Source organism: Natrix helvetica (assembly GCF_964273705.1).
Source record: "Natrix helvetica genome assembly, chromosome: 4".
Lineage (NCBI taxonomy): Eukaryota > Metazoa > Chordata > Lepidosauria > Squamata > Natricidae > Natrix > Natrix helvetica.
This window is the reverse complement of record NC_138550.1, coordinates 91,887,740-91,912,077: the sequence shown is the minus strand read 5'-3', so window position 1 is coordinate 91,912,077 and position 24,338 is coordinate 91,887,740. Positions and strand designations below refer to the sequence as shown.

The following is a 24,338-nucleotide window of genomic DNA, read 5'->3' as shown; positions in this document are numbered from 1 at the left end:
AACTGCTAGGTTTATAGAAGCTGGGACAAGTAATGGGAGCTCACTCCGTGACATGGCACTAGGGATTCGAACCGCCGACCTTTCTGATCGACAAGCTCAGTATCTTAGCCACTGAGCCACGCTGTCCCACCTTCTGGCCTTACCCACCCACTATTCCCTGAGTCTCTCGTACCTAAACGCATTTAATTCCATTGTACCATGTGCAATGACAATAAAGTAAGCTAAACTGTTTCTAAGGAGGTACTGTAGATAAGGCTCCTGGCTTACCACATGCACAACTAAATCATGGCATGCTTTAAATTCTATACCATTTCATTCATAAGTCACACATGACTATAACGGCAGTTGGGCAGCATATAAATTTAATAAATTATTATTATTAATCTTGTTAATTAAGTTCTCTCTCTTTAATACAACAATTTGAAAATCATTAACCTAAGATTTGTAAGACAATGGATGATAATACTAGGACTCTCACTGCCATCCAATGTAGCATATTCCAGAAATTTAAAAAAGTACATACAGTATTTGAAAATGCATTAGAGGGTTTTGAACCTGAAAATCTTCATTTCAAGTTTGTAATGCCATTTCCAGCATCAGGCATTTCGAAAGCTTGGAACCATTGCATTTCAAGGGCAAAATATAGTATTTTGAGACAAAATGCCTTCAAAGCGCTTAAGGCAATTTTGCTTCGCATTTGGGACAAGCATGCTTCACCTTCAGGATGGATACTTTGAACTTGACATGGTTTGAATTTGAATGGGTTTTTTTTTTTACATTCCTAAAACATACAGGTTTAGTATCTGAGATATATCTTTTTTAGGTTTTTATGGCAACCAGATACAAACAGAAGGAAAATTAATCTTCTCTGCTAGCTTTTTCCACATCCAAATGTCTGTATCACCTTCTTCTATATAACCACAGCAGAAAAACAATTCCATTTTTTAAAAAAGAGAAATGGATTGGGATCACAAGTATCACAAGTAAGTGCTACATTCTCAATTCAGCTTCCTAAAATACTTCTTTAAGAATACCACTCCATAGAAAGTCAAGTACAATACTTTTCTAGTCTCTCTCTCTTTTTTTTACACCCATAGACTATAGCCAGGCTGATTATGCTGTAGATGAACCTTCTGTTCCGGTAGGACCTGCGTCTTCCAAGTATTCCAAATTAATATCCAGGGTGCCGTATACCAAATGCAGTACGTTCAAGACTTTCTCTTGTATGAACTCAACTTGCTCTGCAGGACAGTAGTCATCCAAGCTGGATCTGGGAACACCAACATTTAACACGTTTAAGTTTATTTCAAAAGAGCAGTATTTCCTGCTGATCTTCAAAGGTACAGTTTCATCCTTATTTTCCCTCCTTCATTTTGCAGTATCAGCTTTCATGCAAATGTTCTTTATTCGCCCACAAAGCTTAGCCTGCAATGATAAAAAACACCCACCTCTGTCCCATTGATCTTCTCAATGGGGAAGCTCAGACAAGTTTTCAAAGAATCTCAGGGTGGCCTTGGTCTAAAATGGAAACACTAGCTCTTTCTGTTTCCTGAAACATATAACTGGTTAGCTGGAGCTCCAGAGATTTCAGACGGACAGCTACTGGGGTGGGAGTGACATTTTAGCAGCTTACTTGAAATATGTGTGTGTGTGTATGTGTGAATAATCAAATACTTCAAATAATTGCTATCATCTTCTTTCATTGCCCTTTCATTGCATTTTAAACGATAGGCTCATTGCTTATTTAGTTAGTTTGTCTGGCTATACTATGCTTAAATCACCTTGCTTCATTTCCACATCATTGGAGACTATGCAGTGTTTCTCAGCCAGACATTTACTCAATTGAAAGATGGAAGCATTAACAATCAGACAATTTGGGTAACACAGCTGAGCAATCAGTGGCTGGGCAAAAACTCAAGGAGGAAAGCTAGCTTTCCAATGAAACCCATTGACAGCATCTCCTACATGCTTATTTGAGCAACTCTCATTAATGCTCATTTCTAACCTGAATATTTCATTCATCTCCATTTGCTAATTGTTTGAAATGCTACCTGCAACCATCAGTCAATCTTAAGAAACATACCTGCAAAATTCAAGAACAACTAGCACAATGCATTTAGATGTGATTTTTTCCCGTTCTATAAATACCTTTCCCTTCTCTCTATGAAAAAAAGTCGTACAGATGCCATCTCTCATTAAAAGTCATGCTTGATATCTGACTACTTTGATTTAGAAGTAACTGAAATGTTATTTCGTCTCTTTCCTTTGCATCTGGCAACATCTACACCTTTTGAACCACTAAGTTCATGATACATTAAATCAGAATTAAAACAGTGTGCACTAAATCAGAACACTGAATTAACTATAGTGGTAACTATAGGATACAACTGTAACCATCACTCAAAGCCAAAGCAAAGCTAATTAAGGCAGCGTAAAATATGAACTAGGTTACTAAGCCTGGAGAAGCATTTTGAGTGAGGCATGTTCAGCCTATCAAGCTGCATTGAAGATACACTCACAATTAAACTTACCAGAAGTTAGAGAAAAGCTATGGAAGAATACTTCAATATACGATTACTATAATGAAATTATTATATGTATGGAGATGGAAAGATTTTGATACTATCCACTATGGAAGAATGGTTGGTGAAATTGACAGAGATAAATAAATTAACTTTCTTAACTGAATAAAAAAATACTATCTATGTTTATTGGTGACTAGAAACCTCCTATGGACTTTTTGTAAAATATCATGAACATGATTTATCGTAGAAAAAAGAGTATTTTGAGGCATCTTTAGAGAAAGAGAGAGAAAGAGAGAGAGAGAAAGAGTGGGGTGGTGGTGGTTTAAAATGTGTTTGTATTTCTAACTGCTATGAGAACACACTGCTTGGAACTATTTTCTTTCTTTTCTTTAAATTTGCAAGAAAAGATTTTTTTTTGTTTTTTCAGCGTGTTTCACCGAAAATAAGACAGGGTCATATTTTCTTTTGACCCCTGAAATAAGTGGTTGGCCTTATTTTTGGGAAGGTCTTATTATTTTAGAGATGCAGGAGGCGGCGAGCGTGGTCACCTCACAGCTGCTGCTGTGTTGCAATATTTTCAGGAGGTCTTATTTTCGAGGGAGGGCTTATTTTAGTGCATGCACTCAAAAGCCCGATTGGGCTTATTATCCGGGGAAGTCTTACGTTCGGGAAAACATGGTATGCTTTCTTTCTTTTTCCCTTTTCTTCTTTATATTAGTTTGCATTGGTTTTTTAACCTCCTTTTTTAAAGGTTTTAATAAAAATTATATTTTAAAACATGAAACTTACCGGGCTATGGTCACAAGGGTTGGTTTCGGTAAGCTTCCCAAGAGATGTTGTATCGACTGTACGAAACTCTCTATCTCCTCTTCGGTGCTAACATGATGAGGTATTTCTGAGTAATCACATGTAAGGCCAGCCTGATGAACCTGAGAAATGAATGACACACATTTGTTTGTTAGTGCATTGCTCAAGAACTCCCTCTCCAAGCAAATTAAAAAGCAAATTCAGTACAAATGATAAGAGAAAATCCTTAAAAGAACTTAAAACACTTTTCTGATTACATTGTCAGGTGATGATACGATATTAGATCCATCTTTTCTTCTTTCTCTAGGATTCCCCCCCCCCCCAAGATGGTGTCGTGCTTTGACGCTGTGGCTTTGAGCTCTTGGTGTCACAATAGAGTTAGGCAAAAACTAGTCTATACCCGCAGGGAGTTATTAAAGATTGGATCTTCTAGTCGACTAGATATTACCTGCGACTTCCAGCAGTCTCATAATATACCGAGTGACATAGTAAGACTGCCAGGCTCTCCATGGATCGTTGTTGGGCCTTAGGGGCAGCAAAGAGAGCGGAAGCAGAAGCGGGGATGCAGAGCTGGTTTGCTAGTTTGGTTACGGAAGCAGCCTCACAGACCAGCATTGCCAAGCATTTTTCTAACCAACTCTAGATCCTTTGTCCACAAAACTGATGAACTAGAGCTATGGATGGCAGCGAATAAGCTCATTTGTGACTGCTGTGTGATGATCATCACAGAGACCTGGCTTCATCCACTTGCACCGGATGTGTCAGTGGAGCTAACTAACCACACACCGCTTTGACAGAAACAGCAACTCTGGTAAAAACAAAGGTGGAGGACTTTGTATTTACGCACATAATAACTGGTGTATTAGTACACCAGGAGAGTTACTTATACTCACTGTTCTGCAGATGTGGAATTCTTAACTGTCATTTGTCGGCCATTTTATTTACCTAGAGAGATTTCTGTTATAGTTACCACTGCTGTCTATATTCCACCTGATGCAAATGTTAGCGCAGCGCTAAGTTACATGACTCCATCGAAACTTACCCTGAGGGCGCTTTATCGTGGCTGGGGATTTTAATTAAGCTTGTCTAAAGTCTGTTCTCCCTACGTTTGTGCAGTATGTGCAGTGTACCACCAGAGGTAAGAATACCCTAGACCATATGTACTCAAACTTAAGACAGGCATATAGAGCAATCCCCCTCTCCCATCTGGGTATGTCTGACCATATCTCTCTGCTACTGTGTCCAAAGTATATCCCCTTAGGAAAAGGATACGACCAGTCTTGAAAACTGTCAAAAACTGGCCAGAGGGAGCGCTTTTGCCAGTTGCAGGATTGCTTTGAGACTACTGAGTGGAGTATATTTGAACATTTGGAGCTGCAAGAATTTACTGACACTGTACTCTCATACATTAAAACATGCACAGAGGAGAAAGGAGCTGACGTCGTAACAGTATGACGTGCGACCTTGGGGCTCCGAGATTGCAGTCAACACTTTTGCTGCTGGATGGTCCATCTGGACATAAACCACCCCAAAGAGACGGTGGCAGGGAAGAGTACGTCTTGCTGATCTCAGGGACATCGTAAAGTCCCTGATTGTTCCAAGAGAATCTCTTCTAGCCGGCGACAAAAAGCACAGCCTCAAGCTGCTGAAGTCGGGATAGCTCCGCAACGGGAGGAAAAGCGGAAAGAGAAAGTGTGTCCATCTGGTGAGAAAATCTTATTTTTATAAAAGACTGCCCCAAAAAAGATTGAAGTTAAATTAAACTGGTAAAGAAAAGGAAATAAGCGGCGAACCTAAGCATTTTTGGACAGTGTGTTATCTTCTTTTATTTTATTTTTTTCTATCAATGGAAGTTTAGTGAACATTTTTTACTTTTTAAAGTGAAAGTTTTCGATTTTCTTCTTTTTTTGCAAGAAATTTTTATTTTTATTAAACAAACAACACAAAAAAATCATCATCTTACATTACATCTTGTAGAAAGTGTGTCAATTTGTTACAATTAGCTTTTGTGCATCTCTTCCACAGTCATTACTTATATTCATATCAAATGTCAAAGATTCTTAATGAGTCTTACTGTCAACATAGCATAGTTCTCATTTGACTGAAGTTATTTTAGTGTCCTTTTGCCTAAAATAATCCAGTTAAAAACACAACCACCTGCTTGCATTTCATTAATTATTAAAAAATCATCCAATAACCTTAAGCCTTTATAACATATTCTAAATAAAGATAAGTTGACAAAGTTTCTAAGCCTTTTCCCCCCCAAGTCACTGTTTACAATTTGTGTCCAAGTTCCTTTTGTTATGGTAGTACATATATATATCATTAACTGTATCCCTTATCATTATCATTCCATTATTAATTGTTATCATTAATATTGGTTAACAAAAGATCCTTTACTGTTTATATCTATTTTCTTCTCATCAAACCAACACATATGTGTACCTTATTGCTATTATCAATTATTTATTTAACATAACAATCTAAAAGTTACTAAATTACTACTTACTAATTATAAAACTTAGTTAATTTTTTGTTATCAACTTTTATATATCCTATAACATATTCAAAATAAGAATTAACAAAATTTCTAAACCTTTTTTCCCAAATCACTGTTTGCAATTTATATCCAAATTCCTTATGTTAAACCAGTACACACACATACACACACACACAATTAACTATATATCTTCATCATTTCATTATTATTGTTATTAATATTTGTTAACAAAATCATTTACGAAAATCCTTTACTATTTATATCCACTTTCTTCTCATCAAGCCAACACATATGTGTACCTTATTGTCATTATCAATTATTTATTTAACCTAACAATCTAAAAGTTACTAAATTATTACTTACTAATTATAAGATTTAGTTAATTTTTTGTTATCAACTTTCATATATCCAATAACATTACACCTTTATAACATATTCAAAATAAGAATTAACAAAATTTCTAAGCCTTTTTTCCCGTCACTGTTTGCAATTTATATCCAAATTCCTTATATTAAACCAGTGCATATATATGTACTGTAACTATATCTCTTATCATTTCATTATTATTGTTATCATTAATATTTGTTAACAAAACCATTTATTACTTATATCCAACTTTCTCACCTCCAGCCGACATAAATATGTACCTTGTTACCATTATCAACTATTTATTTAACAAAGCAATCTAAAAATTACTAAATTCCTACTTACTAATCACCAAACGTAGCTACTTTTTTATTATCAACTTTCATATATCAACCTGTATCCTTCCAGAAGGCATATAGTCTTATTTCTTTTGCCATTTGAGGAATTAATCTTCTGTTTATTTCCTTGGTAAAGCTGTTATGGACATCTCTCTGCAGCTTGTTACTTGTTGCATATCTCAGGTAATCTCAGCGCCCTCCATTTGCTACTTTAATTAATTTATCTTTGATTGTCAATTGTGCTTCTGGTAAGGTTTCTCTCCTTAAAACCATCATTTTTCGCCCTTTTCCTTCTTCTGTGTCTTGAAATTTGAGGTAGAGCTCCAGTCCATCAAATTTCCTTTTCCAAACTCCCATTTTTTTGCTTTCAACCACTTTCACTCCACAGATCAAATCATTAGTTTTCTTATCTTTTTTTTTTTTTTGTAATAAAATTTTTATTGGTTTTTCAAAATTTATAGGGAAAAGGGTAAATGGACAGGTATACAAATTTTGGCAGTTGCAAAATGTGAGAGGCATCCCTCACTCCATACCCGTAGCATACATTTATATATAATGCATTAGTATATAATTGATTATAATCAGCATATTAGTTCTATTATTAAATTCAATCAAATTAAACATTACAATATAAAATCCAAATATAATTCCATTTTCACTTTTGGTCAATTTATAATAATATGATTTTCTTATTTATTTCTGTGATCTGAGTCTTCTTGCTATTGCCCCATCTCCCTCCACTGGCAGAGCTCTGGCCCCTCCCGTGTCCTGCGTGTCCGTTGTGGTGTTTGGTGGTTTCTCTAGGAGTGTTTTATTTTTTTCCATAAAGGCCTGCGCCTCTATGGGTGAATTAATTCTAATTCTTGTCTCCTCCCAGAATATCAGCATACCTTCAGGCATCAACCATCTAAACCACACCCCTTTCTGGTATAATTTATTCGCTAATTGCGAATAATTTTTTCTTTTTTCTCTAATCTTCTTAGGGATCTGCTTCAGAATGGTTATCTCCATATCATGATATGTCAATGCTTGCCCCCTTTGTACACCCAGAATTTCATCTCTTGTGCTTTTTCTAAGGAATTTAATGTGAACCTCCCTGGGTACATTGTGTGTTCTAGCGTAAGCTGAGTTCACTCTATAAACCAGGTCTATATCCCACCCATCTGTTGTTTTTCTTTGTGTGTGTAGTCAGCCAGAATGTTTGTCATGATGTCCCTTATATTTTCCCCATCTTCTTCTATAACATTTTGAAATCTAAGATAATAGGACATTCTCTCAAATTCTAATTTCATCTGTTGGATGTCAAGATCTTTGTTCCCTTTCTGCACAGCTTCCACCCCCCCCTCACCTCCTCCACCCCCCCTTCCACAAGATTCAGTCTTTGTGAGTTCTTATATATTTGGGCTTGATTTTCTTTAATTTCATCTTTCATTTCCCTTAGCTGTTTCTTGATTTCCTCCTGGCCCTGTAAAATTTGTTGAAGCATTTGTTGAAAGTCCATCTCTGTAGTCTTATGTTGCATCAGTTCTGTTATCTTTGACTGTGTGGCTGGACTGGATATTGCGGATGTTGGAGCAGAAGTGGCAAAGCCAGGTTTTCCAGGAGGGGGTCTTTTAGATGCCATCCTTTATAACGTTAGAAGTTCAGTCCAAATATAAAGTAAGCAGTTAGAAAAGAAGGGTAGCCAGGTGAATCCGGGAGCAGAAGAACCAGGCAGAAGAGAATCTCTCCAATAAGTCTGGCAATAGATAGAAAATTTCCCCTAGAAGGTTGAAAAAAATACCAATCCACAAGAGATTCCTCTGGGAGACACGGAGACAAAGACCGGAAGCCTGAATTTTAAAGGTGGAATCAGGTTTCAGAGTTCATAAAGACAACGGAAGTGTGCCATCTTGCCCTGCCAGTTTTGGGCACAGAGGCGTAACAAAGTTTTTTAAAAAGTTCCAAAAGTCCTCAAATCATTGTAATATGTAAGATTAAATTGAAAAGAAAATCATCTCAGCCTAAGTGAGGCTTCATTCGTTGGCTCTCCCCCCTCCTCCTTCCCCGGGGGTTGAGAGCAAAATTGTTTCTCACCGCTTGTCCAAGGGGGGGGGGGAAACCCCCTCCCTCCAGCCGCACCTCCAAAATGCTCCGAAAGTTATTTTAAAGTTTTAAAAGCTGAATAAATCTTCATGCAAAGTAAGGGATGAAGAGAGAAGCAACCTCACCGCACCGCAGCTGCTTCCTTCAATTGTAGCATTCTCCAGTCGGCTTATAGCGAGGCGCGAGGCGTAGGAACGCGAAGCACCCTCCGAGCTTGCTCCCCGGTGCCTTGGGCGCGCGAGAGAGCTCCCGCCGGCTGCCGCCGCTGCAGGAGTCCTCCGCGATGCCGCCCCTCCGGCAGGACCCCTCTGCGGGGTGTCCTGTGCCCCCCAAGGAGTGGGGAAGCCCACCGGGGAGCCGGAGCGGGCAAAGAGCTGCCCGTCGCCGCCGCCGCCGGAACCGGAACCTAGTTTTCTTATCTTTGTATTCATTTTTCTCTTCAATTTTTAGGGCTCCATCTCCATCATTTTTTTCTAGTATAAACTCTATCCTCTTCTCAATTCTTCCAGTTACCTCCAATAAATTTTGAATCCCATACCAAATATTTTGCAAAGTTAAAGTTTCCTCTTCTGAAAATTGATCCATACATCAAAGTTCCGTAATTAAAAGTGATAAGAGCCAAGGGCACAAAGTGTTTACACAGCTGTCCTTTGAGAGCCTTATCGGCATTGGGAGAGGGGAAAAAAACACAAAACCTCTTTCTTGTGAAGATTACAAATGAGTTTGTGTTTTAGCACTGCCTCCTCTGGTGTAATCTTCTATTCGGGTGCAACTGCCTACGCTGATGTAACTCTTCTACTCGGGTGCAACTGCCTATTCTGATGTAACTCTTTGCTCAGATGCGGCTAACCAGGAAAGAGGCTATGATGACACTGAGTGGGGGTATGGCTGGAGGTGTGGGTCATGGTGATTGGTGATGGTGGGTGGGTGTCATCTGGGTGGAGTTGTGAGTGGAGCTGGGCTGGGTAATGATATATATATATATGGGTGATGGTGTAACTTGGTTAGAACTGACTTGGATTTGTTTACCTTTGTATCATTGAAATTTAGTGTTGGTTATCACGTAGTTTGTTAGATAGAGATAAAAGTTTTTCACCAAACAAACTGAATCTCTGTTTGTATGCAACGTGAATGCCGGAACATGATAGTTGCTAGCTGGAAAGAAGTGAAAACAAGGATTTGTTTTTAAACTAGAGTGGCAGTGTTTATTAATTGGAAGGATGGCACGAATATTGTATTACAGTATGGTATGCTGGTTTAACAGCTGCGGACAGGAAGGCCCTACAGAGAGTGATGAATTCGGCACAAGAAACCATTGGTTGCCTTCTGATACCCCTGGATGACATCGCCAGATCTCGCTGCTTTAGCAGAGTAACGAAGATACTCAGAGATGATTCACACACTGGTCAGTGTCTCTTTGCATTTCTACCATCAGGCAGAAGACATCAAAGTATAGCCAGCCGAACAAACAGGTTTAAAGACAGTTTCTATCTTTGGGCTGTGAGACTTTTAAATACAACCACAATCACTCCATGCACAAGCTAGTTTTTTTTCTTTTTCTTTCTTTTTTCGTTTCTGTTATAATTTTGCACCAGTGAGGTTAAAACCAATTTCATTGTATTTAAGTACAATGACAATAAAGATTATACTTATACTTATACTTAAGACCTGATCTCCCAAGGATCTCCATCCAGGATGATTACAAATGTTGTTGGATCTGCAGAATGCTTTAAAAATGGTTTGCTTGAGAAATAAGTATTAATTTTGCCAAAATTAAGCCAACTTTAGACCTTGGTTTATTAACTTGAGTTCTTTCAAACAAATCATAATTGTTTCAAAATTGCAGATTTGAAGAGCAACACTAAATTATGGTTGACTTAATTTTCACTTCTAATCTTACAGTTGAATGAATGCAAGGGAAGAGAGAAATTAATCTTGTTGTGGTAAGTATAGGTTGTAATGCAACCAATATCTGTGGGTCAATAGCTACATGACAGTATCATGGTCTGGAAATAATAAAAAAATGAATAGGCTTACCATCTCATAATCTGGAGTTCCCATTCGATCTTTCAAATTACGCACCAGTTGAACCAGAGGTTTCATGCTACATGGAATTAAAATATAAATTGTGCAATTAATATAAACAGGAAATGTTCTAGGCATAAACACTAAGGAAGCTGGGGAAACTATTGTCACTGCGTTAATTGGTTTGCCAACTTGTGCTTATATTCTGAGTTATACAGTAGACTGAATTGTTTCTTATGTGACAATGATTAATGCGCATGTCTGATAATACGTCACACATTCTTTACTTTCCTTCTGATCTTCCGTTCGCCTGCCAAGGAGGTGGGCAACATAGCTCTTGCCAAAATGTAAAATTTAGATAGTAAGATTTGTATTTTATTTTATTTTATATTAAAGTTGTTCATTAGAATATGCTTTCGGGTTTTATTTTCTGCTTATTCGGAAATATGCTGCTTGGAAAGCCGACGGTCCACACCTCATTAGTTCAGGGTGGAACTTCCCCTGACAACTATGATATACAATATACTTCATTCTACAAATTGTATCCCTTTCTATTTTTAAAGTTTTACTACATTAAAATGACAACTGCAGACTTCTTCCAGAAAAAAACCAAAATAGATCTTGGCATTAGGATGAAGCACCATTCTCTTTTAAGATATCCTATAATAACAACTTAAGTCCCTGGCAAATTATAGCAAGGCCTGGTTTATTCATAAATGTGGACAAATTGTATAGCCTAGCATCAATATTTAAATATATTTCCTACTAAAAAAAATGTATTTTTTGAGGAAGTGTGGGATTTTGGTGTTGGTGGTGATATCTGTCCTATTTCCACATTAAAACATGCTTTGTGCTTTAAACTGTCCTGGTAATCAGTGGCTTTTAAAAACTAAATATTTTCTGCCTCAGACTTTTTGAACAGACTGTAACACTGGCAGACTTATCTGTGTGTACCTAATTACTCTCTTTCGTTATTTATACCTTGTTATGGTGAGAACTATTGTGGAAACGTACAGGGCAGTAAGTCTGGCTCGAAAAAGGAACAGACATAAAATATGGAAATAAATCAATATTCTGAAAGATTCATTGCGGTATATAAAGAAAGTTTGATGCATGATGATAGACTTTATACAAAAAAAATATGCCTTGTATGGAGAAATAAAATTCTAGCAAAAATTCATCAAGTGTGAAGTTGTTCTCCCTCGAAAAATAACTGAGTTCCCAGAAAGGCTATGTCTTTCAGTGTTTGTAAGATGCATCAGAGTATAAGACGCACTAAGTTTTTGAAGAGGTAAAATTTAAAAATAAAGTTTTTGCCCTCTCTGGTCCCCAGGAGCACTCTGCAGGCTTTTTCTTTTTTTGTGAAAAAGGCGCATGCAGAGAGTTTGAGAGGCCTACAAAGGCCTGGGGAGGGCAAAAAATGGCCCGTTTTTCGCACAAAAGTGCCCCATTTTGCAAAAAACAGGGCATGCAGTGGGTTTGGGAGGCCAGTAGAGTGCTCCTGGGGGCAGCGGAGGGCAAAAACGAGGATAAAAGTAGGGCATGCAGAGAGTTTGGAAGGCCTACAGAGTGCTCCTGGGAAGGCAAAATCAGCCCCGTTTTTGTGAAAAACTGGCCCGATTTTTACTCATTTTTGCCCTCCCAGCCCCCAGGAGCACTTTGCAGGCCTCCCAAACCCTCTGCATATCTCCATTTTTGTGAAAAACGGGATGTTCAGGGCAGGGTTTCAGGAGGCCAAAAATACTGTATTCAGTATATAAGACGCACCCAAATTTTCACCCTCTTTTTTGGGGGGGAAAAGGGTGCATCTTATACTCCGAAAAATACAGTACCTCCCAGCATCATCTCCTTAAAGTCTAGTTCATAATAGACTTGGTGTCAGGAACAGGGTTCAATTACAATACCCAGGATTTGCAGCCCATCTTTTCAGGTTTTCTTCTGTGTCATCATCACATAAATCAGCAAAAGCTGCTTCTAGATCTTCCAGCTGGTGTGTGCGGTTCTCTACGCAGTCGACCAACTCGTCCTTCAAATATAAAAGCAGAAAGCACTAAGCAATTGTAGGAAGCCAGAAGTCCAGCTCTGCAGCTGAGAAAATGCGGTTATATTTTCGCTGCTATAGATTAAAGGCACTGCAAAATCCTTCTGATTTCTTTCTTTTTTCTCTTTCTTCTTTCTTTCTTTCTTTCTTTCTTTCTTTCTTTCTTTCTTTCTTTCTTTCTTCTTTCTCCAACTCTTTAATCCCTTTGTTTTGAGGTGGAATCAGGGTAACTAAGTGGAACTGAGCATTTACTGGCCCTATGCCTTTCCGATGACTACGCGGAGTTCATAGCACATATTTTCTCTTTTTGCCCTGATAGAGAAACATCTGCTGCTGCCTAGGATTGAATTCTCAACCTTCCAAGTGTTTTCCCCTCTAGGCCACTGCGCTGCTCCAAAATCCTTCTGAATCAACTGCCCCAAATCTCCTTTGAAGCCAATATAATACTAGCGGCCATTTTTTAAAGCAGGGATGTCCTGGGGTTACTGGCTGCATTAAGGAAATGGAGATAGTTTCTAGTCATGCTCCAGAACATATTCTGAGAATTATATGAAAGCGCTACCAAGAAGGTATCCCTTCTTTGTCTATTACCCCAATTCTAATCACTTCTCTTCCAAACATCTTACATTCTTCTTGAGATAAGCAATTTTGACAAACCACCTTCGCCATTCTCTACTGAGAATCACCAACATCCTACCTCTGATAAATTGCTTTTAGGCTTCTGAAAACTGTATAGTTCTTGTAAGAGTTTGTATTCTTCCTGTATAAATAAATCAACAAACAAAAATGGTCATTCATAGTACACTGCAAGGTATATGCGAATAATCAAAACACCATTTATAGTCCTAAATTTGGTTTTTGGGAAATTGCCCCCAGTTCCTGCAAAAAAGAAAAATGCATCATCAAAAATATACTTTGGGTACTTTTAGATGTTTTCTCTATTGTCTATATTAAAACCAAACTTCATAAGATCAGTTATTCTGGATTTTTCCATATACAGAGACCTTTTCATGTAGAATTCTGTTGTTACATTTTAAAATTTGCTTTATCCAGCTGAATCCAGCAGATTTTTATTATTTTGAATGCTTTTAAGCTGCTTCAGTCATAGGACTCCAAGCAGCATATAGCAGTATCTTTGAACAGTGCCGCTAAAATCACACAGCAAACAGTACAATAGCAGTAACAATAGAAAAAACCTATCCACCATCCTTGTATCTGGTGGGAGGAGAGGTTCTCTTAGAAATGCTTGCTTCTGAATATCCTAACCTTGTGAGTAGCAAAAACTCTCTACAAGTATCTTGGACAAGAAGATACTTAGCTGTTCCCTAATCATGTCCCAAGCCATGATAACCATCACCTTGGATTATACCCGTTACCTCATATTTAGTGGGAAGACGGCTAACCTAGTCACAGGAAGTATCTTTATTAGAGACTTTATTGAAATCATAAGTCACAGAAGCAAACTCCTCCCCATAAAGCTTATTCAATGAGTTGTGATAGTGCAGTGGTTCGAATGCAGTATTGCAAGTTAACTCTGTCAACTGTCATCAGTTCAACCCTAACCGCTCAAAGTTGACTCAGCCTTCCATCTTTCCAAGGTTGGTAAAATGAGAGACCAGGATTGTTGAGGACAATATGCTGACTAAGTAAACCATTTAGAGAGGGCTGTAAAGCACTGTGAAGTGGTAAATAAATCTAAGTGCTACTGCTGTTAATCCTTTTCTAATGCCAGTGTTGCATTGGTGTCCCACTTCATATAGTCTTGTACGTACATCAGTGACCCAGGCAAAGGCAACTGAATTCAAGGTTTCTATACACCTGCCTGCTATCATGTCTGAACTATTGGGTGAGGAATCATTACTATTGCACATTAATGGAAAAGGCAGAGGGTAGAGTGGGAAACAGAAGTGATTATCTCCCAGGCAATTCAGTACAAGAACCAGACAGACATTCAAATGAGCAATTGGGCAGCACTATGTCATCTGCCCTGAAAAACACTTCCCTACTCAGGTAGCAGCAATAATCTGGAATAATCTAGGCTTTTGGCTGAGCCCAAATCCGTCCCTCTTTCCCTTCTGACAATCCACCAAACATGACTGCTCAAAAGGAGATTGCCACTCTTGATCCTGATAATAGCCATGGCAATAGCACTTAAGACTTATATACCGCTCCATAAGGAGAACCCAAGATGGAACCAGGGTCCTGGTTGCTGTTGCTAGTGGTCTGATGGACGTTCGGCCTACTACACCTAGAGGCAATCACATTTCTAATGTTCAGAGCAGGAAATAAAATTTATAACAAGGGCACGGGCAATGTTGATATTTTCTTCTGAGCCCAAAACAAAAAGTTTTCTTCTATACTCAAAATTTTGGAAAACAGTTCAGAATCAGCAGTTCTATCCAATCGATTATGAAGACAGAGAATTTCACATACTCCCAACAGTCAGAGGGGCTATGTTAGGGATCCAGACTGTAGGACTGATACACTAACTGCAAGTAACAAGCTGAAGTCTTCAAATGAGTGCTGAGTTTATTATTACTATAGAATCGTCAGAGATCTCAAAAGGCTTGAGTCGACCTCAGGATTTATCAAAAAACAACAACAGCAAAAAGGGGGGAATTCCTTCAAAGTAAAAAAGGAATAGCTAGAACCAGCTGTAAAAGGGCCAAAGATAGTTGGTGGACACATACACCGGCTCTTGGGAGTAGTAGTATGGAATGAAATAAGACTGGTATCCTAAGAGCTTCCATACTGCAGCCTTGTGGTAATTTTCAGTCCTAAGGTATAAAGATAGTCATGCAATTTATTAAGAAAAACACTTGATTGAAAAAAACATATCCAGTTTAGAACATTCCTGGTTTGAATTTTAACATGTCAGTAAACTCACCCTAGAGGAAAATGCCTGAGCTGTTGGCAACATATTTGAAAGGAGGTGCTAGATTGGAAATGCTAGATTGTTTCCCATTCTGCTGTTTTAACTGATTTTTTTTTATTATATTGTTTGTTTCCGTTCTTTCCCTGCTTCTTTTTGCTGTTGTGCTTTAACACTGCATTGTAAACTGCTTTGGGCAAATAGTGTGAGCAGGAAAGACAGTAGCAAAGATTCTGAACTAAATGTCACACTAAGAATGTAGGGGGAAAATAACTATTGAAATAGATCTTCTTTAAAAAGGGCAAGATTGGTGTTGTAGCTGGATAGTTACCTGTGTGTATATTTCTTTGAAAGGATTCCTAACTGAAAAGAAGTCCAAGTCTATATCTAAAACATAAGCAGTGCCCTTCTTCAGCACTTGGAGAATGTCTCGGACAAGTTCTGACATTTGATACTGGTGTTTTCCTGTGAAACCAGATGCAGAGGGAACCTGGGAATTGCTCGGCTTCTCATGCCCAGAGATACCCTTTCCAAAGCCATCAGATAGTCCAACTGTGCAACTGTGGGTCGGGTCAGCAGAGTCTTTTGATGAAGAGGCATCACCTGAGACCTCAACACTTAATTTGCACTTCTTAGCAGAATGTGGAGCTTGGTTGCCTTCCCAATCACCGGCGGCTTTGGAGGGATTCACAAGGCACACATCCAGATGTAAAGATTTTTTGTTCTCCAGCTGATCAGCGGGGACATAGAGACCATCAGAAAGGAAGTAAGCATCTGTGCTTGTAACCCTGGGAATAATAAATGTTTATGGTTATTGTCAGCTTATTTCTGGCAATATAAAAAAAGGGACGGGCAACTCATGGCCGGATACACTGGAAGGAATCACTGAACGTAAGATAGAATTGAAACCAGAATTATGTTTATTAGGTATACTAGACCCAAAGATGGACAAGAAACATCAATATATAATATTACACATACTAACTGTTGCTAGGATTGCCTTTGCACAAAATTGGAAACAAAAAACTACCTCCCCCCCCCCCCCCCCCCCCGATGAAATGGCAATTAGGAAGATATTCGAATGTGCTGAAATGGACAGGACTATGGAGTTAAAAGAACTATGGAGTTAAAAGAAAGAGAAGAGTTGGACTATTATAAAATTTGGAGTCGACTGCAAAAGTGGCTAGAGAATAGAAGCCAAAACAAGAAATAATTTTTTTTTAAAACTATTGATTATAATATGAAGAAAAATGTATGTATGTAAAATCTGATTATATGTATTATACTATCCTATTACAATGTAACTATTACATTAGTATTAGAATTCTTAAAATCTACGAGAACCCAATTATTGAGTAGTAAACTACAAAAGCAGAATATACATGCTGATACAGGAAACTGTAAAATTATATTATATATAATGTTATTTGTTTGTGTTTTTATGTTTGTATTTGTTTTTGTATTTTTTCTTGTTTTTTTTCTTTTTCTTTTTCCTTCTTTTTACTTGTGGTTTCTTAAACTTGAAAACATTCAATAAAAACTATTTTTTTTTTTAAAAAAGGGACAGGCAACTCACGGCCGGATACACTAACTCAGATATACGTGCAAGCACACACATACAAACACATTCTAAAACAAATTCTTGGAATGCTGCAAGAAAACACATTCCCTAAGTTACCTTATTGTAGTAGTAGAGGCATCTTTGCCCACCAAAAAATGATGAGTTCCTTCTTCTATTTGTTGAGCCCAAGCTGGATGTAACCATATTACTTGTGAAAAATGACCAGCATAAACAGCAGGCATAATCCAGTTTTCAATACTTAGTTCACTGTAAAAGAACAAAGGATAAACATGGGCTGAAATGTTCGAAAACCCTGCGTAGAAATGACATAAAAAAAAAAGCATTGTCAACATACTTGCCCTTATGAAAATAAGCTCTCCTAAGAAATATTCCAATGGTTTTGTTAGATACAAAATCAGATAAAATCAGTAGTGTTCAAAGATATTTTTTGAAAGTGAGAAACAGCATACATATAGGTAGTCCTTGACTTATGAAAGATCATTTGGTGACTATTCAAAGTTACAACAGACCCCAAAAGTAATTACAATTTGAAGACTTGAAGTTTTAACGCTAACACTAATCCTACTAAATGATCAGCATGACATAATATATATATGTTAGAATACGTGTTACAATACTATATATATATATATATATATATATATATATATATATATATATATATATATATATATATATATATGTGTGTGTGTGTGTGTGTGTGTGTGTGTGTGTTGTATTTGTGCTGATAAATAAATAAAGTAAATAAATAAATAAATAAATGGTGTGCAGAAACCATTTGGTTCGTTCAATAAATGGCTAACTTTACTGGGTTTTCCCTCTAATAGATAACTAAATAATGAAACGTACAGAGAACATGAACCAGTGAATCTGGTTTTCTCATTGACTTTGCTTGTCAGGTTGCAACAGGTTGGGACACTGCAACCGTCATAAATATGAACCAGCTGCCAAGCATTGGAATTTTGATCACGTGATCACAAGGCTGCTGCAAAGGTCATAACTGTGAAGCATGGTCATTTTTTTCAGTGCCATTGTAACTTTGAACGGTCACTAAATGAACCGTTATAAGTTGAGGACTACCTGTATATAGCAACAGGATGCTACTAAAAATGTCGCAATCGTAATGTTCCTATTCATCATTCTGTGTATGTATAGATATATCGTATGTAGTGTATACTAAATACTATATGCAAACAGTTTGCTCTTCAGCTCCCTGTAGCACAGTCTTTCTATAAAGCATTTTTATAATTCTGGAAACCTCACAGTTCTTTGAGCATTCTGATATACTTAGCACATAAAATTACAGGACTTGTAGCAAAAACAGTGTTCAGGGATCCTGTCTATTCTTCCTTTGTTAGGTCCAAGATATTCCTTTCTACTTATTACCTTATCAAACGACATTGTGGTCCACCCTCATTTAATTTTGGGGTCTCCTTCTTAAACAGTGTACAAACTTCATCATGTTTATGGAGATTCTCAGTCATCCAGATCATGGTTGTCCAAAAAATGTTTTTTTCAAGAGGGAACTGGACTTTCTGGTTTTTCTTTGAAGACATTTTGCTTCTCATCCAAGAAGCCTCTCTTCCGAGCTGAAGAATCTTCTTGGATGAGAAGCAAAACATCTTCAGAGAAAAACAAGAAAGTCCAGTTGCCTCTTGAAAAAAGCCCCTTTGGGACTTCATCATGTTGTTCTTCATAAAGCAACAGAATCGACTTCTCAGAAATAAGAACTATTCTCAGAAACTAGCAGGATGGCTAGTTCTATACTAAGGCTTAGATAAGTAGAATTCTTAGTACGAACTTCAGATGCCCCCCTCTGGCCATTTAGGTATAAGACATACACATAAAGCTTAAAGAATGTTTCATCCCAAATGACTTCATTGTTTGATTATGTCATGTCAGCTGATAAAAATAAAGGAGACACAGAATATCATGATATATGAAATAGATTTTACCAATGGTTGGAACTGAGAGGTGGGAGTTGGAACAGGAAATAAACGGGATTTCTGGACTCGAAATGTGTTATAATATGTGGAAATATAAATGAGTATATTGGGCAGAATAATTGTATATAATTAGTAATGTGTGATGAGTATATACATTTATTCTATATTATAGTGTGGAGATAATGCCAGGATGGTCACACTGTGTCTGATATTTTAATATGAAATGAATTTAAAAAAAATTAAAAAGTAATGTGAGCTGACAGTTTTTTGTCACGTCTTATGTAATTTCAGCGCACTCCAAGAACAAAGCATAGAAAACATTAAAAATTCTATGCTCAGTTAAGCTAAAATTCTACCCAGTCCACACAACTGCACCATCATACCTAAACAGAGCCTCCTTGTCGAACACAGTATCTGCAGGCATGTCCAGTGGAATAAGGAGATCTGGGTGGGAGTCCAAATGAAGAAAGCTGATGTTGCTAACAGGAAGATGCTTTGAGCCAATAGCTCGGTAAATGAAAGGAAGAACCTGGAATGACACCATTGCAGATGTTTTAGTGTACAAAAAACTATGGATAAACTTTATGATTCATCAGGTTTGCAAGGAATGTCATCAAAAAGGACAGAGGTGCCTGGAAATAATTGGCTTTGTCCCAATCATTTTTAGCAGCAAAGTTCTTATGCCCTGTTATATAACCCAAGATCAATAAAACTCACTCCTAAGTAATACTAGCCTTAATTACTCAGGACGTGGTGGCTCAGTGGCTAAGATGCTGAGCTTGTCCATCAGAAAGATCGGCAGTTTGGCGGTTTGAATCCCTGGCACCATGTAACGGAGTGAGCTCCCATTACTTGTCCCGGCTTCTGGCAATCTAGCAGTTCAAAATCACGTAAAAATGCAAGTAGAAAAATAGGAACCACCTTTGGGGTAATTTCAGTGTAATAATTCAGTGTATGGGGAAAAAACATACTATTTTAAAATTGGTACGTTTCCATTCTTTGGCTGGGGACCAGATAAGGGCAGCGGGGGGGGGGAATCTAAGAGATAAGACTTGTAATCAAAGCATCTTTGCGTCTGGCAAAATGCGAGAGGTCACAAAGTCTTTAGGTTTTCAACTTCAACTGCCTATATTCAACCACCAGTCCTGCGAATTCTTTGGAGCTGCTCCCCAATTTCACAACGCCGCGCATTAGCGAAGGGCGACGAAACCATTTGCTGACCGGCATTTAACTTACATCGTGATGATCTTCCACCACCCAAACTGGCAACTTGGGGTACGTGCGGAGGGAGCTGCCCCCACTGCTCTCGTGTCCAGCGCTCTGCTCTTCCCCGCCGCCGCCGCCGCTACTCATTTTAATCAGCTTATAGGTCACCGAATGCTCGGGACATCGAAGATTCTAAAATCGAACGCCAAGATCTTCAGCGAAGGAAGGCATCGAATGCTGGGAAACGCTACGTTCTAAGACCGGAATTCTAACCCTGATCGTGTTCCAAAGACAACGGGGGGACGCGTCTAGACGTGACACACATAGGCATGTTGGGAAAGGAAAGGAGGGGGAGGATGAGCAATGAGTATTCCATTTTTAGGACAAGGAATCTTGGCTGCCAGGAATCTCCAAAATATTGTAGTGTCATTAATCACTAATTCATTAATCATAAGTTTCCCTGGCTTTTTTCTCCTTTACTAGAAAAATAAACATTTCCCCCTGAGCTTCCGTTTGGACATCATGCACGCTCCTCCTTCCAAGTGTTTTCTTCCGGTGTAAGGGTTTTGCACGCACATTTTCTCTGTCTTTGCCGGTACCTACGTTCTGCCTTGTGGAATGTTAAAAGGAGTGTTTCCAGGTAAAATAACAGTTGCGCGGGACTCTTGATAGGGAGGCAATGAGTCTACGATGCAAAGCGGGATTTAGATGATTTTCCGTCGTCTTTGTTCTGGTGGAAGGTGTGATGTCTCACGTTTGAGAATGCAGTTATTTTGTCCTTTGCTTATTTAAAAGCTCTACACAATGCTGGGAATATTCCGTGCGAGAAATAGCTTCATTGATATTTAACACTTGGAATTTTCAATTTTCAACTTGCTTATCTTATTCCCCTCCCCGATTTAAAACCGGAATCTCACGAAGTTAACAAGGAATCTAACAAGCAAGCATTTTGTTGTTCTTTTGAAAAGATGGAGGTCTTTAAAGAGCAAACCGTGTGTAAGACAGAACAATCAAACGTATAATCTCCTTGGACGTTAAAGCCAAGAACTGTCTTCTAGAGTTACCGAAAAGTAATAAAAGATATGCATAAGCTAAACAATAGGTGAACAAGATGTTTCCTGAATTAAAACTAATAAGGGTAATACAATTTAGTGTGCATGCTGATTCAGAAACAAATTCCAAAAAGATAAGCAGGATCTATCTCCTAGTTAATATTTTTAAGGGTTGCAAAATCTAAAGGAGCCCCTTATGAATTAATATTTACGTTTGATAGTGGTTGAGTCTTTGCTTAAGAACCTGCAGGAAGATATTATTGCCAATGCTAGATGTGCCATTTGAAAGATTATATGTAGATTTGTAGATTAAGGATTAAGCACCAAAGCTCATAGGCGAGTAGCAGATATGCAGTTTCAAACATGCAGTGAATACAAGTATGAATAAATGGTGCTTATGTTAGGAATAATCATCTACCGATTTCAAAATAAACTTACATAATTAGTAATAATTGATATATCAATAGCACGAGCCCTTAGACTTATATACTGCTTCGTAGTGCTTTACAGCATTTTCTAAAGGTTTAGAGAGTCCCGCATATTGCCCCCAACAACCTGGGTCCTCATTTTACTGACCTCGGGAGGATGGAAAGCTGAGTTAACCTTAGTTGGCCAGATTCAAACTTCTGGCAGTCGCCAGAATTAGTCTGTAATACTGCATTCTAATCACTGTGCCATCGCAGCTCAATAATAATTTAGATAATATTATCTAAATATTTTTAAGTTCTCAGAGACTGAGATTTTTTAGTTTAATTTTTCTCCAAAACATCGAGTGGTAACCTTCACACTAAGCAAACAAATGTATAGGGAACTCAATGAGTGCTGTTAAAATATTGCAATATGGGCTTCTTTTCACCACCTGCTGCTAATGTGATTAGCTCTTCCCTTATCCTAACTCAAAGAAATGTGACAAAACCATTTTCTCCTGCCTCCTCTTCTTCTCTTAGCTGGATAATGTCTTTTCATTCCGGGCGTGGGTGCCCCCGAGGCCGAGGAGGAGCTACTGTCCGAGCTTCGTCACAAACCTTTCACCCCCAAAACTTGAGACAGCTACATACTCAGCAGTCTTCAATGCAGTATCAGTATGATCAACAACCTGCAACCACCTCCATCTATGCGAACCCCCCAACTCCAAACTATGTCCCTCCTAGGCCAGATTTTGTCCCGTATCCCCCACCAATCCCCCATTCGCCTCAAAGTTCAATCACCCAATGTCCGCCCCGACCTCCTTTTTCAGGCCCTCAAATGAGGCAGACCTTCCCACTTCCTCCTTGTTTTCCCCCAGCTCCTCCCCCTGTCCCAAATCCTAGTAACCCTCCCATTATAGCCAATGCAACTGGACAAAACACCTTCCCATACATGATGCCCCCTCCATCCATACCACATCCGTTGCCTCCACCGGTAATGCCTCAACAGGTAAATTACCAGCCCACGTATTCTCCAGGGTACTCCCAGCAGACTTTCTCGCCTCCTAACTTTAATAACTACCAACACAGTGCAAGCTCTTACCAAAGCAACAGTGGTAGCCCTAATAGTGGTGGTAGCACCAGCAGTAACTTCCGGCATCCAAGTGAATACCTGGTAGAAAAATCTCAGACTGATCGGAGGTCTCCAGAGAGGAGCAAATATTATGACGAACATCGCCATCGGGATCACAGCCACGGACATGGGGATCGGCATCGGTCCACTAATCATGGGGACCGGCGGGATCGTGGAAGGAGCCCAGATCGCCGGCGTGCAGAAAGTAGTCGTCATAGATCGGATTATGTCAGAGGAAGAACCCCGCCCCGCCATCGGAGTTATGAATGGTACAGGTAATCTGGATTATATGTGGTGCTGTTCTCAGCTGTTCTGTCTTGCTTTTTATTGGGATTCGTGTGGTAGTTCTACTAGTTTTGGGAAACCACAGGTAGCCTTCGACTTACAACAATTCATTTAGTGGCTGTTTCTACATTACAACAGTACTGAAAATACAGACTTATGACCATTTTTCACACTTGCGACTTTTGCAGGACCCCCATGGGCATGTGATCAAAATTCAGACTCCTGGCAAGTGACTCATATTTATGACGGTTGCAGTGTTCTGAGGGTCATGTCACCTTTGATGTCCTGCCAAGCAAAGTCGATGGGGAAGCCAGATTCACTTAACAACCAATTTGCTAGCTTAACAACTGCAGTGGTTCACTTAGCAACCGTGACAAGGAATGAAAGTTGTAAAATGGGGCAAAATTCACTTAACGAATGTCATGTTTAGCAACATAAATTTAGAGCTCAACTGTGGTTGTAAGTCGAGGACTACCTGCAGTTCAGACTTTGTCGTTTACAGAATAATGACTTCCTATTTGGTGCTTTTTTTGAACCCCACAGATACCTGGGTAAATACAAGTTTGCATTTATTGGTGGGTAACCTTGTTTGACAATATTGACAGATTTCTAAATATAGTGCTAACTTGAATGATCAGTGGAAGTATACAGAAAAACGGTTGGAAGGGATCTTGGAGGTCTTCTAGTCCAACACACTGCTCAGGCAGGAAACCCTGTACCATTTCAGGCAAACCATTGTCCAATCTCTTCTTAAAAACCTCCAGTGTTTGAGCACCTACAACCTATGAAGGCAAGTCGTTCCACTGCTTAATTGTCCGGTCAGGAAATTTCTCCTTAGTTTTAGTTTGGTTCTCTGCTTGATTCATTTCCATTCATTGCTTCTTGCCCTGCCTTCAGATGCAATACAATACAATACAATACAATAGTAGAGTTGGAAGGGACCTTGGAGGCCTTCTAGTCCAACCCCCTGCCTAGGCAGGAAACCCTATACCGTTTCGGGCAAATGGCTATCCAACATCTTCTTAAAGACTTCCAGTGTTGGGGCATTCACAACTTCTGGAGGCAAGCTGTTCCACTGATTAATTGTTCTAACTGTCAGGAAATTTCTTTGCTTTGGTGAATAGTTTGACCCATCTTCTATTTAAAAAAAACCCACCTTATTTCCATAA

General features: G+C 38.6%; 2 protein-coding genes across 3 annotated transcripts in view; one reads left to right on the top strand and one right to left on the bottom strand.

Moving 5' to 3' along the window:
- Positions 1–344: 344 nt before the first annotated feature.
- LOC309391267 (UPF0489 protein C5orf22 homolog) lies at positions 345–20,585 on the bottom strand. The gene is made up of 9 exons (XM_081951540.1): positions 20,324–20,585; positions 19,471–19,616; positions 17,238–17,387; positions 15,891–16,347; positions 13,385–13,447; positions 12,551–12,672; positions 10,659–10,725; positions 3,315–3,454; positions 345–1,270 (listed from the first exon to the last, which is right to left on the bottom strand). The coding sequence occupies exons 1-9, from the start codon at positions 20,438–20,440 to the stop codon at positions 1,114–1,116; spliced, it is 1,419 nt and encodes a 472-aa protein (XP_081807666.1). The 5' UTR covers positions 20,441–20,585; the 3' UTR covers positions 345–1,113.
- Positions 20,586–20,800: 215 nt separating this feature from the next.
- The window catches only part of DROSHA (drosha ribonuclease III), a 122,049-nt gene continuing 118,511 nt past the window's right edge, over positions 20,801–24,338 (top strand). The window contains exons 1-2 of one of the 2 annotated variants that reach the window (XM_081951537.1): positions 20,801–20,933; positions 22,293–23,153. In XM_081951537.1, coding sequence (XP_081807663.1) covers positions 22,300–23,153 — 854 coding nt within the window. In that variant the 5' untranslated portion in view covers positions 20,801–20,933; positions 22,293–22,299. Of the gene's footprint in view, positions 20,934–22,292; positions 23,160–24,338 lie in introns of both variants that reach the window. The other variant, XM_081951536.1, reaches the window with a different exon arrangement.